The sequence below is a fragment of the Macaca nemestrina genome (genome assembly GCF_043159975.1).
Source record: "Macaca nemestrina isolate mMacNem1 chromosome 8 unlocalized genomic scaffold, mMacNem.hap1 SUPER_8_unloc_5, whole genome shotgun sequence".
Lineage (NCBI taxonomy): Eukaryota > Metazoa > Chordata > Mammalia > Primates > Cercopithecidae > Macaca > Macaca nemestrina.
The window spans coordinates 196014-207051 of NW_027257569.1; the positions used below are offsets into that span (position 1 = coordinate 196014).

General features: G+C 56.7%; 1 protein-coding gene across 7 annotated transcripts in view; it reads left to right on the forward strand.

Moving 5' to 3' along the window:
• LOC112423356 (SH3 domain and tetratricopeptide repeat-containing protein 1-like) overlaps positions 1 to 10791 on the forward strand; it is a 46866-nt gene extending 36075 nt beyond the window's left edge. For all 7 annotated transcript variants that reach the window (XM_071089605.1, XM_071089604.1, XM_071089601.1 and 4 more), the window contains 6 exons: positions 821 to 1001; positions 2183 to 2333; positions 5497 to 5619; positions 6326 to 6482; positions 7446 to 7642; positions 10407 to 10791. In XM_071089605.1, the coding sequence (XP_070945706.1) occupies positions 868 to 1001; positions 2183 to 2333; positions 5497 to 5619; positions 6326 to 6482; positions 7446 to 7549 (669 nt within the window). In that variant the 5' untranslated portion in view covers positions 821 to 867 and the 3' untranslated portion in view covers positions 7550 to 7642; positions 10407 to 10791. The remainder of the gene's footprint in view (positions 1 to 820; positions 1002 to 2182; positions 2334 to 5496; positions 5620 to 6325; positions 6483 to 7445; positions 7643 to 10406) is intronic.
• The last annotated feature ends 247 nt before the right edge of the window (positions 10792 to 11038 follow it).

Consider the following 11038-nt stretch of genomic DNA (forward strand, 5'->3'; position numbering starts at 1 on the left):
CACAACCCCTCATGTGGCCACCATGAATCTCTGGTGTTTTCAGTTGGCTGCAGCCTATTTGCCATATCTGGTTCAAACATATTCAAAGCCTGATGATGCTTCCCTCTGTTGTTCTTCTGCTGTGTGACCTCCGCACCCGTGGGTGCTTGAGAGGACTGTGTATTCAGCTGTTTTTGGGTGGCGTGTGTAACAGATGTCCATTTGGCGTACCTGGTTTCCTGTGTTAATCTCCGGAATGTTTCTGGCACTAGAAAATCAGAAACTTTCCACCGTTCCCAGCACCCTGGCTTTGGGAGAGGCCAGTGAGCGTGTGGTTTGGGAGCCTGGTTGCATGAGAGAAGCATGTGTGGGAACGCCATGGCCCGGCTTTGAACCCCATTCCCCCAACATGATGCCGTGTGTGGCAGACATGACGCTTGGCTTTGCTCTCTCAGGGTTCCATCTGTGACAGGGTCTACTTGTGCCCCTGGCCTCATCAGCTTAGGCTGAAGGCAGCCCTGGTCCTGGCCAGAGGGGCTTTGTGAAGCAGAAATAGATGGCCTGGTGCAGGGGCTGAGCCTGGCCAGGACCTCGGCCCTGGGGGTTGTAAAGAAGGCTGGCCTCTACTGTGAGCCTCTGCACCAAGGTGTGCCCATGTGACTGTGTGCTCGACGTCTGCCCTGGCACGGGTGCATGGCCTGTCTGCGCTCAGTCTCCCCGCCTATGGGGCCCAGGCTCACAGAGGTGTGAAAGAGGCAAGCACGGCGCAGGGGCCTCAGAGCCGAGCCAGCCTCGCTTCGATGCTGGGAGACTAACATCTTCCATTTTGTCTTCTGCCCAGGCCAGTTGCGGGCCATTCACCGGCTGTGCTACTTCTATAGCACCGTCATGCCCAGCGAGGCCCAGTGTGTCATCTACCATGAGCTCCAGCTCTCCCTGGCCCGCAAGGTGGCCGACAAAGTGCTGGAGGGGCAGCTCCTGGAGACCATCAGTCAACTCTACCTGTCCCTGGGCACCAAGCGGTAAGGGCTGGCTTTGCAGTGGTGGAGGTGGGGGCGGGCAGGGCAGGGAGGGGGGCACAGGGAAGCTGGCCCAGGACCCCAGCAGCCCCTCTCCTTTTGATCATTTGGTTCCTTGGCATCAGATGTTTTGAGCTGGTGGGCCTGGGGTCGTCCCAGGGCTGCTGCTGGCCCGTGAGTCCCAGCTTGAGCCTCCCTTGTTGGGTCAAAGGTCATCTCAACCCCAGCAGAGGCAGTACGTGCACTCTGGGCTGTTCTTCCTACTATGGTCAGGTGGCTTTTGTCATCTGACCTCTGCCTGCCCCGAATCTTCACTCCTGGCCTTCATCTATCCCCTTAAATGTGACCACAGCAGCCACCTGTAGCTTCTCTCCCACAGAAGACAGAGCCAGTTGTGTCACCTGCTTCCCTGTGGCAGGGTTTCAAGGTCTCACGTCCCATATGTGTCGTACTCGGCTTCCCCCAAGCATCCTGACCTGGTGGGGTAACCATGGCCCTGGCCACCCCACCCACAGGGCCCAGTGACATTGCTGCAGTCACACCCCCTCGAGTGTCAGACTTACTGAGAGAGCAGGGAAGGAGCCAGATTCCATGGGGACCCGGGAGACTGCCTCCAGTCTTGGTCTCAGGTTCACAGAAGGAAAATGGGCCAGTGTGCTAGAGCCATGCTTCTCAAAGTGTAGTCCCTGGACCCGTAGAACAGCATCCATGTCACCTAGGAGCTTGTGGCAAGTGGGAGTTCTAGGGCCTGCCCCAGGCCTGTGGAGCCGGAAGCTCTGGGGGCAGGGCCAGCAAGCTATAAGGACTGGCCTCCGGGTGACTGTGATGCCTGCACACCTTGAGAACCATCGGCCCAGATAGTCCCTGAACACTAACGGCTCCTGGTGCATCTGGAGAAGACACAGGCCATGTCTGGGAGGCAGGGGAGATGGACTAGCACACTCCTCCTGCCACAGGGCAGCATGATGCTCGATTCCCTCTGAAGGATGTCCCTCATCTTTTCCATGCCATGTGTGTTCACCCTGGCCCTCCCAGCAGCCTGGGAAGAGCAGAACACTGTACACACAAGAGGGCCGTTCCCAGTCCGCACATTCCAGATTCATCTGTCACCAGACCCACGGGAGGAGGCAGACTGGTTCCAGGAGGATGAGAGCCCTTGTTCTGACACCTGTGTCTGATTCCAGGGCCTGCAGATCCGCTCTGGACTACACCAAAGGAAGTCTGGGGATTTTCATTGACCTTCAGAAGGAAGAGAAGGAGGCGCATGCCTGGCTGCAAGCAGGGAAGATCTATTACATCCTGCGGCAGAGCGAGCTGGTGGACCTGTACATCCAGGTGAGTGGCAAGGGATGCAGGAGGACCCCTGTGCTGTTCACTCTCCATCCACCCATCCATTCATCCTTCCATCATCTATTTACCTGCTCATCCTTCCATCCATCCATCCATCATCCATCCATCCATCCATCCATCCATCCATCCATCCTTCCATCATCCATCCATTCACCTGTTCGTCTTTCCAAGCATCCATCCATCCATCCATCCATCATCCATCCCTCCATCCATCCATCTATCATCCATCCATCCTTTTATCATCCATCCATTCACCTGTCCATCCACCCATTCACCTATTCGTCCATCCATTCACCTGTTTGTCCATCCATCCATCCTTCCATCTATCTTTCCATCATCCATCCAACTGTTCATCCTTCTATCCATCCATCCATCCATCATTCTTCTGTTCACCTCTTCGTCCATCCATTCACCTGTTCGTCCATCCTTCCATCCATCTTTCCATTATCCATCCAACCATCTTCCATCCATCCATGATCCGTCCATTCACCTATCCATCCATCCCTCCATCCATTCTTCCATCCTTCCATCTTCCATTCACCTGTTCATTCTTCCATCCATCCGTTCATCCATCCATCCATCCATCTATCATCCATCCATCATCCATTCACCTGTTCATTCTTCCATCCATCCATTCATCCATCATCCATCCATCCATCTATCATCCATCCATCCTTCCATCATTCATCCACTCGCCTGCTCATCCTTCCATCCAGCCATCCATCCTTCCTTTAGCATCCATCCATTCACCTGTTCATCCTTCCATTCACCTGTTCATCCTTCCATTCACCTGTTCATCCTTCCATTCATCCATCCATCCATCCATCCATCCATCCATCCATCCGTCCATCCATCCGTCCATCCATCATTCATCCATTTTTTATCATCCATTCAGCCACCATCCATCCACCTGTTCGTCCATTCATCCATCCATCCTTCCATCATCCATCATTCATCCCTCCATCCATTTATCCATTCATTGATATATCCATCCATCCATCTATCATCCATCTATCCTTCTATCATCCATCACACTCACCTCCTGTTCATCCTTCCATCCATCCGTTTATCCATTCATTCATCCATCCATCCTCCCATCATCCATCCATCTTTCCATCATCCATCCTTCCATCATCCATCCATTCATCTGTTCATTCTTCCATCCATCCATCCATCATCCATCCATCCATCCATTTATCCATTCATCCATCCATCATCCATCCAGCCATCATCCATCCATCTGTCCATTCATCCATCCATCCTTTTATCATCCATCCTTTTATCATCCATCCTTTTATCATCCATCCATTCATCATCCATCCATTCACCCGTCTATCCATCCATTCACCTGTTGATCCATCCATCCGTCCATTCATCCTTCCACCAACCATCCATTCACCTGTTCATCCTTCCATCCTTCCATCCATCGACCTGTTCATCTTTTCATCCATCCACCTGTTCATCCTTCCATCCATCCACCATTCATCCATCTGTCATTCATCCATCCATCACACTCACCTCCTGTTCATCCTTCCATCCATCCATCATTCATCCATCTATCCATTTATCCATTCATCCATCCATCCTTCCATCATCCATCCATTCATCTGTTCATCCTTCCATCCATCCATCATCCATCCATCCATCTATCCATCATCCATCCATCCATCATCTGTCTATCTGTCCATTCATCCATGTGTCCATCCATCTGTCCATTCATCCATCCATCATTCTTCCATCCTTTTATCCATCCATTCACCCGTCTATCCATCCATTCACCTGTTCATCCATCCATCCGTCCATTCATCCTTCATTCATCCATCCATTCACCTGTTTATCCTTCCATCCATCCGTCATCCATCCACATATCCATTTATCCATTCATTCATCCATCCATCCATCATCCAACCATGCTTCCATTATCCATCCATGCTTCCATCATCCATCCATCCACCTGTTCGTCCTTCCATCCATCCATCATCCATCCACCCATTCATTCATCCATCCATCCATCATTCATCCATCCACCCACTAATCTACCCATTAATCCATCCCTCCATTCATCTATCTGTCCATTGGTTTATCCATACATTCGTCTATCCACCATCTAGCCATCAATATGCACATACATCATCTACCCTCCACCCATCCATGCATTATCTACCCACCCATATATACATGCAGACATACACACATCATTCCGCCCACCCACCCATCCATCCATCCATCCATCCACCCACCCGTCCGTCCATCCATCCATTCATCCGTCCGTCCATCCATCCATCCATCCATCCATCCATCCATCCATCCATCCCAAAATTAATCTATCCACACACCCATCCATCCATCCATGTGTCTACATCTCCTCATCCATTCATCCATCCATCCACTCATTCCTAAGCCACTGCTGAGCACCTGTTGTGTGCCTTTTCCCTCCCTCCAACTGGTTCCTGCACATCCTCCCCCAGTGGCCAGCATCTTCTCCCTGAGGGCAGAGGCGCGGCCCCTCACAGTGCCCAGCACCTGCTGGTGTACAGCACATGCTCAAATAATGTGACCACTCAGTTAACACACAGAAGAACTTGCTCCAAGCGACACGTGGCACATCTCCTGACAAAATGAATCTATCATAGTGGCTGTTTTCAGAGGCTTTCCCAAACACAGTGTGATCTGGAACAAATTGTGAAGCCCACGAGCCTGGTGAAGCTTTCATGATTGAGCACCTGCTATATACCTCCTTGAGCTGAGGAGATGGATCAAGAGCTCATGGCCAAGAGGGGACCAGGCCCACCCACAAACACTGTTGATGTGGCAGGGATGTGGCAACACAGAAAGGAGCCAGGGGATGGGCTCCCAGCAGTCTGGGGGCCACGGAGACTGGTTTGAGTGCAGGGGAAGTGGGCTAGGCCTAGCCCTGGTGGTAGGATTCACAGGTGTCGGGCTCCTGGGCTGCAGCTGCTCAGTCACCTCCTGGCACTCAGGTGCATCAGTTCATTGTCCTCATGCCAGTGGTGGGGGCAGCCCTAATGCACAGGGTCTGCAAAATGCTCAGGTGTACCTGTAGTGTGTGAGAGGAAGGAGGCTTGCAAAGGTGGGCGTGGCCACCTCGCCAGATTTGTGTCTTGAGGGAACTTCTGTCTCCTTTCAGGTGGCACAGAATGTGGTCCTGTACACAGGCGACCCCAACCTGGGGCTGGAGCTGTTTGAGGCAGCTGGAAACATCTTCTTCAATGGGGCCTGGGAGCGGGAGAAAGCCGTGTCCTTCCACCGGGTGAGCTGGCCTGTGGGCTGATGTGGGTGGGCCTCAGGGGAGCACCTGGAGGGCTGAGGCACAGGTGTGGCAGGGCAGAGGCCTCCCACCTGGAGGCGGGGCCACCCATGCACATGCTTAGTTTCCAAGTGGTCTCACCGGGAATGATATTGACCATGCCCCTGCCCGGGACAAACGTTTGGGGCCTGGATGTGACAATGGCTCTACCCTTGTACCTGATGATCTCAAGCAACCATGAGCTGGAAGTTCTGTCCCCATCTTCCAGATGAGGAAACTGAGGCTCAGAGAGGCACAGGGACATGTCAAAGGACACACAGCATGTCAGTGGGAGGCCCAGGTCTGCTTGCACCCCGAAGTGGGACGGCTTCTCCCTTCCTCTGAGCTCACGGTGTGGCTCAGCCCTGGGCACAGATAAATGTGGTGTTTTTAGAGTAGAGAGGAGTGCTGGCTCCCCCCAGTCAGACCCCTGGTGCCCAGGTGGGAAAGGCTGGTCTGAGGCTGCTGGGTGTGGCTGGATGGGCCTCAGGTGACTCTTCAGCCCCCAACTTGGGTGTCTGAACTGTGTGTTATCCCAGAGCACAGAGCTGTGTGGAGGTGCAGGGGTAGCTGGGGCGTGGGAAGCTCCAAGCACATGTTTGAGCTCTGAGGAGGGCGCTGGGCAAGGTGGGTGCTGCAGGAAACCTGACCCCACCTCCCTGTGTGGTAGGACCGGGTCCTGGCCCTGGCAGTGACTGCGGGCAACTGCAAGGCGGAGCTGCAGCTACAGCTGTGCAAAAAGCTGGTGGCACTCCTGGCCACACTGGAGAAGCCCCAGGATGGCTTGGAGTTTGCCTACATGGCCCTTGCACTCAGCATCACTCTGGGTAAGTCCCCTGAGCCCCCACCCTGCCAGGACCCACACTTTGCCAGAGCCCAGCCTCCAGGTCTGCAGGGCAGGAGCTGAAACAGCTGCTGGATTTTCCTGGTCTCCTGTCCAGGCAGGCAGATCTGCCCAACTGGCTTCCCTGTCTGGCTGTGGGGCACGGCCCGAGGTGTCTCACGCAGTGCAGAGCTCCCTGCCTGACTGAGCTCTGTTTCCTCTGCCTGTTCCCGCTGCTGACCACAAGGGCCACCCAGTGTGCCCTCTGCCTTCCAGACATGCCAGGCATCTCGTTGGTCCCTGTATGTGCCAGGCTGAGTGGCACATTCCCTTTCTCTTGTGCCCTTCCCAACCTCATCAACCACACGGCTCTCTGGCTGATAAAATCCCAGTTCCCCTTCCAGCAGTCTGCCCCTTAAGGCTGGGCATCCCCTGGTGCTGTGCCAGGGTCATCTGTCCCCCTCCAGAGACAGGGAACCCTAGGCAGGCCGCATGCCCCAGCACCTTGTGCCCCGTGGTCCAGTACACAGTAGGTGTGCAGCTGACTCCCCAAAGTAGGGGGCTCTGATTGTGACACACGCAGGAGGAGTCGGATGTCACGTCTGTGGGTTGCCTGGAGCCGGGGTGCCCGGGAGCACCTGGACTGCATGGCTTTTGGGCTCCCCTGGTTAAAACCAGTGAGCAAAGGCAGGTGGCTATGTGTAGGCGCAGAGCTGGGCCATCCAAGTCCGACTTTGCCAAAGCCTCACAGTAGACAGGGGCAGGCCTTATTAGTTCTGCTTTGCAGATGGGAAAGTGAGTCTGGGAACCTGGAAGGGACTGGCCAGAGCTGCCCAGGCGACCGCAGGTGCCTGGAGGCAAGCCGGGTGTGCTGCCTGGTGTCTGCATACCTGCTCCTGAGGGGCCTGTGCCCTCCCTGCCCCAGGGAGCCGCGTCCTCACACCTGCCCCTTTGGCCTGCACCCCAGGGGACCGGCTGAACGAGCACGTGGCCTACCACCGGCTGGCTGCCCTGCACCATCAGCTGGGCCAGGGCAAGCTGGCGGAGCACTTCTACCTCAAGGCCCTGTAGCTCTGCAACTCGCCACTGGAGTTCGACGAGGAGACCCTCTGTTACGTGAAGGTGTATCTGGTGCTCGGTGACATCATCTTCTATGACCTGAAGGTGGGTGGGGATGGGCAGGGCTCGGGGTGTTCCCGGCCCCCTTGGAGTGGGATCTCTACCCAGACCCAGAGGCCTGGGTTCCAGCCTTCCTTAGGAATGGCCCAGTGGCCTCCCTGGAGCTCTGCACGTGGCTGGAGCAACCGGCAATGTTAGCAGATACAACCCAGCTCCCAAGCTGGTCAGGCCCCACCCTCAAGAACTCAGTCTCAGCCAGGGAGGCTGACACATGAGTGGGCAATGGTGGCCTCTGGGTGAAGAAGGGGGATTGTAGTCAGGGGGACCCTCCTGGAGGAGGTGACACCAAAACTGAGTCTTGACAGTCAAGTGTCAAGTTGCATTTAACAAAGAAAACAGGGTCGGGAGAAGGACATTTCGGAGGATGGCATCATCCTCACATTGAATCCACGTTGCAAGATCCAACCCAAATGCTGGCGCCTCCTCTAGGAAGCCTGCCCAGGGTGCCAGCCTGCACTGAGCAACTCCTTCCTGGAGTCCCGAGACACCTTGAACCTTCACATCACCCAGGAAGGGTGGGGTGGGACCAGTGTCTTACCATCGGGTTCACAGACAGGGAAACCCCAGCTCAGGGCAGGTGCAGTGGGGCGGGGCCCCAGCCAGCCAGGCTGAGGCCTTGCTGGGTCGGGTCTGTCTGGAGCGGAGGTGCTGTGCTCCCTCTGCCCCCAGCCCTGCAGGGGTGGAGAGCTGGGACTGTCAGACTCAGACCTGGCGTGTCTCCACCCCTCTGCCCAGCAGGCACCGCCCCTCCTCAGCATCGCACCGGCACCGCGTCAGTGCTCCTTATGGGCTGAGGGGCCAGGGCACTCCAGTCCAGGGACCGAGATCTTGGGGTCCTTAGAACAACATGAGGAGCTGGGGCAGCCCTAAGACCCCGGCCCGTATCCCCCACCGCAGGCCTGGGGCTGCCCGGGAGGCCCCCGCCCAGTGCTGGCGACACCTGGTGGTCAGAAGTGGTCCATGTGGCCTCCCAAGTCCCAGCCAGACAGGGAGGTTCCAAGTGTCAGACCCAGAGGGACGCTACTCACCGCTCAGGGGCTCGCCTGGGACCCAGGGAGACGGGCCTCCCAGAAGAGGCCTTTATCTCTCTTGGTCAAGCCTGCCGCCCACTCCGCCTGTCCAGGAGGAAGGAAAGGGCCAAGTAGTACCTGAGAGGCCAAAGTCCACGGTTGGGGTTGAGGGGCAGAGGCCTCCTTCACCTCCTTCCCATGCACAGCCCTCTGGGCCTCATCGTGACTATGCTGTCAGCGCAGGCCAGCTTCCCACAGGGAGGCCCCCTCGGAATTCCCCAAGGGCGGCTGTCTTTCCAAGGCTACACCCTCCTCCTTGTATAGGAGGCTCTGGACCCAGGGCCCAGAGGAGTAGGAGAAAACGCCAGGCTGCATGGGGCCTGGAAGGCTGGCAGAGAGGCAGGGGTAAATGGGCATCTTTGCCGATTGCCTCTAAAATGGGGTCCCCTTTAGTGTACACGTGAGAGTGAGCCCTGGAATAGGGAAGATTAGGTGTGTCCTGGCTCAGCCTGCCACTCACTAGCTGTTGCACACACTACAGGCACATGGAAATGCCCACGCAAATGCACACGGGCACAGGCACGCACACACACAGGTGCACACACGCACACACAGGCATGCACACAGGCACACACACAGGGACACGCACACACAGGCACACAAACGCACAGGCACACACAGAGACATATGCATTGGCTGGCTCCTTCCTGTTTAGTTGGGATGCCCCCACCCCTTCAGGAAGCCTTTGCCTTCCACCCCCGGCTGAGTCTGGGGCCTCCTGGGCCCCCCACAGGCTCCTGGGCTTCCCTCTGCCACAGCCCGGGCCACCCTGTGTGGTCAGTGTTCACTCCCAGGTCCCTCAGACTGGGAGCAAGGACGTTAGGCTGAGCCACGCACCCAGCACAGAGTCCAGTGTTCGGCTGGGCCGGGGGCATTGGATGAGCAGTGGCGGTGACTCGGGGCCTTCTCACGCCCGTGCTCCGTGTGTGGGGCGGGGCAGTGGGGGAATGGACTTGCTGCATCTTGGACTTTGTCCTTGACCCTGGGAGCCATCTTGAGATGGTAAAGAGGGACAGGCCAGGCATGGGTCTTAGAGAGGTTCCTTGGGTGGCCCCATGTGGAGGAGGCGCCGGGGAGAAGCTGGGTGGGGGATGGGAGGGTGAAGGAGGAGGTCTGGGAGGCGGCATCCCAACCCAGGGATGGTGAGTTTGGGCCAAAGACGCATTGAAAATGGGAGTGGATGTCTGGGGAGTCACACTCTGTCAATATTTCAGGGAACATTGCCAGAGAGGACACCTGTGAGATGGTTTTGTACCTGGCCTGTCCCGTGGAGGGCCTGGAAATGGTCAGCATGGACAGGGGCCAGAGGGGAGCCTGGGTCACTCAACGCTGTGCCCCTGCTGTGGCTCGGAGCCACGGGTCCTGCATGGAACTCTCAGAGCAGGCAGGATCTGTCCTGACCTCAGCCCATGGGGAAAGCAGCCACTGCCTGCGGAGAGGGTGGCACTGGGGCAGGACGGTTGGGGTGAGTGGGGCGTAGGGGCAGTCAGGAAGGCTTCCAGGGGTGTCAGGGTCATCCCCACTTCCTGCAGCTGAGACCACAGCAGTGTAACAGGTTTCGGGGCTCATGGGGTGAGCCAGCATTGGCTGGACATGTGGAATGACCTGGAGAGAGGAACGGCCTCTGGGAAGACGGGCTCCGAGTCCCCCTTTTGCTGAGCATGACCTGTCCCCTTCAGGACCCGTTTGAGTACTACCAGCTGGCACTGGCAGCCGCCGTGGACCTGGGCAACAAGAAGGCACAGCTGAAGATCTACACGCGGCTGGCCACCATCTCCCACAACTTCCTCCTGGACCGTGAGAAGTCGCTCCTCTTCTACCAGAAGGCCAGGACCTTCGCCACAGAGCTCAACGTCCGCAGGGTCAACCTGCCTCCTCTGCCACTCTGCGGGTGGGCCCCCTGGTTGGCCCCCAGCCACCCTCGCTGAGGACAGCATCCGAGGGAGTGGGTTTTGTGCAAGAAGGATCGTCTCCTCCCTCTCCTGGTGTCTCCCGTGGCTCATTTTCTGGGAAATGGGGCATGAAAGCAGGGTTCAAATAGCAATAAATTTTTCTTTGCAATAACCTACCGAAGTCCCCAGGGCATCCTTCCCTGTGTGCTTCCTGGGCTGTGTCTAGGGGCCAGCTCCTTCCCTGGTGGCAGCCCTCTGATCTTGGGGATGAGAAGGACCGTGAGTCCAACAGACCTGGGCCAGGTCACCATGAGCCTCGGTTTCCTCGGTGGCCAGAGGGGAGATGGTGGTGGAACTCTCTGGGCAGCTCCCTGCTCTCCCTGCTCAGAGCTTTTGCTGTAGGTCTCGTGCCGCCCTTG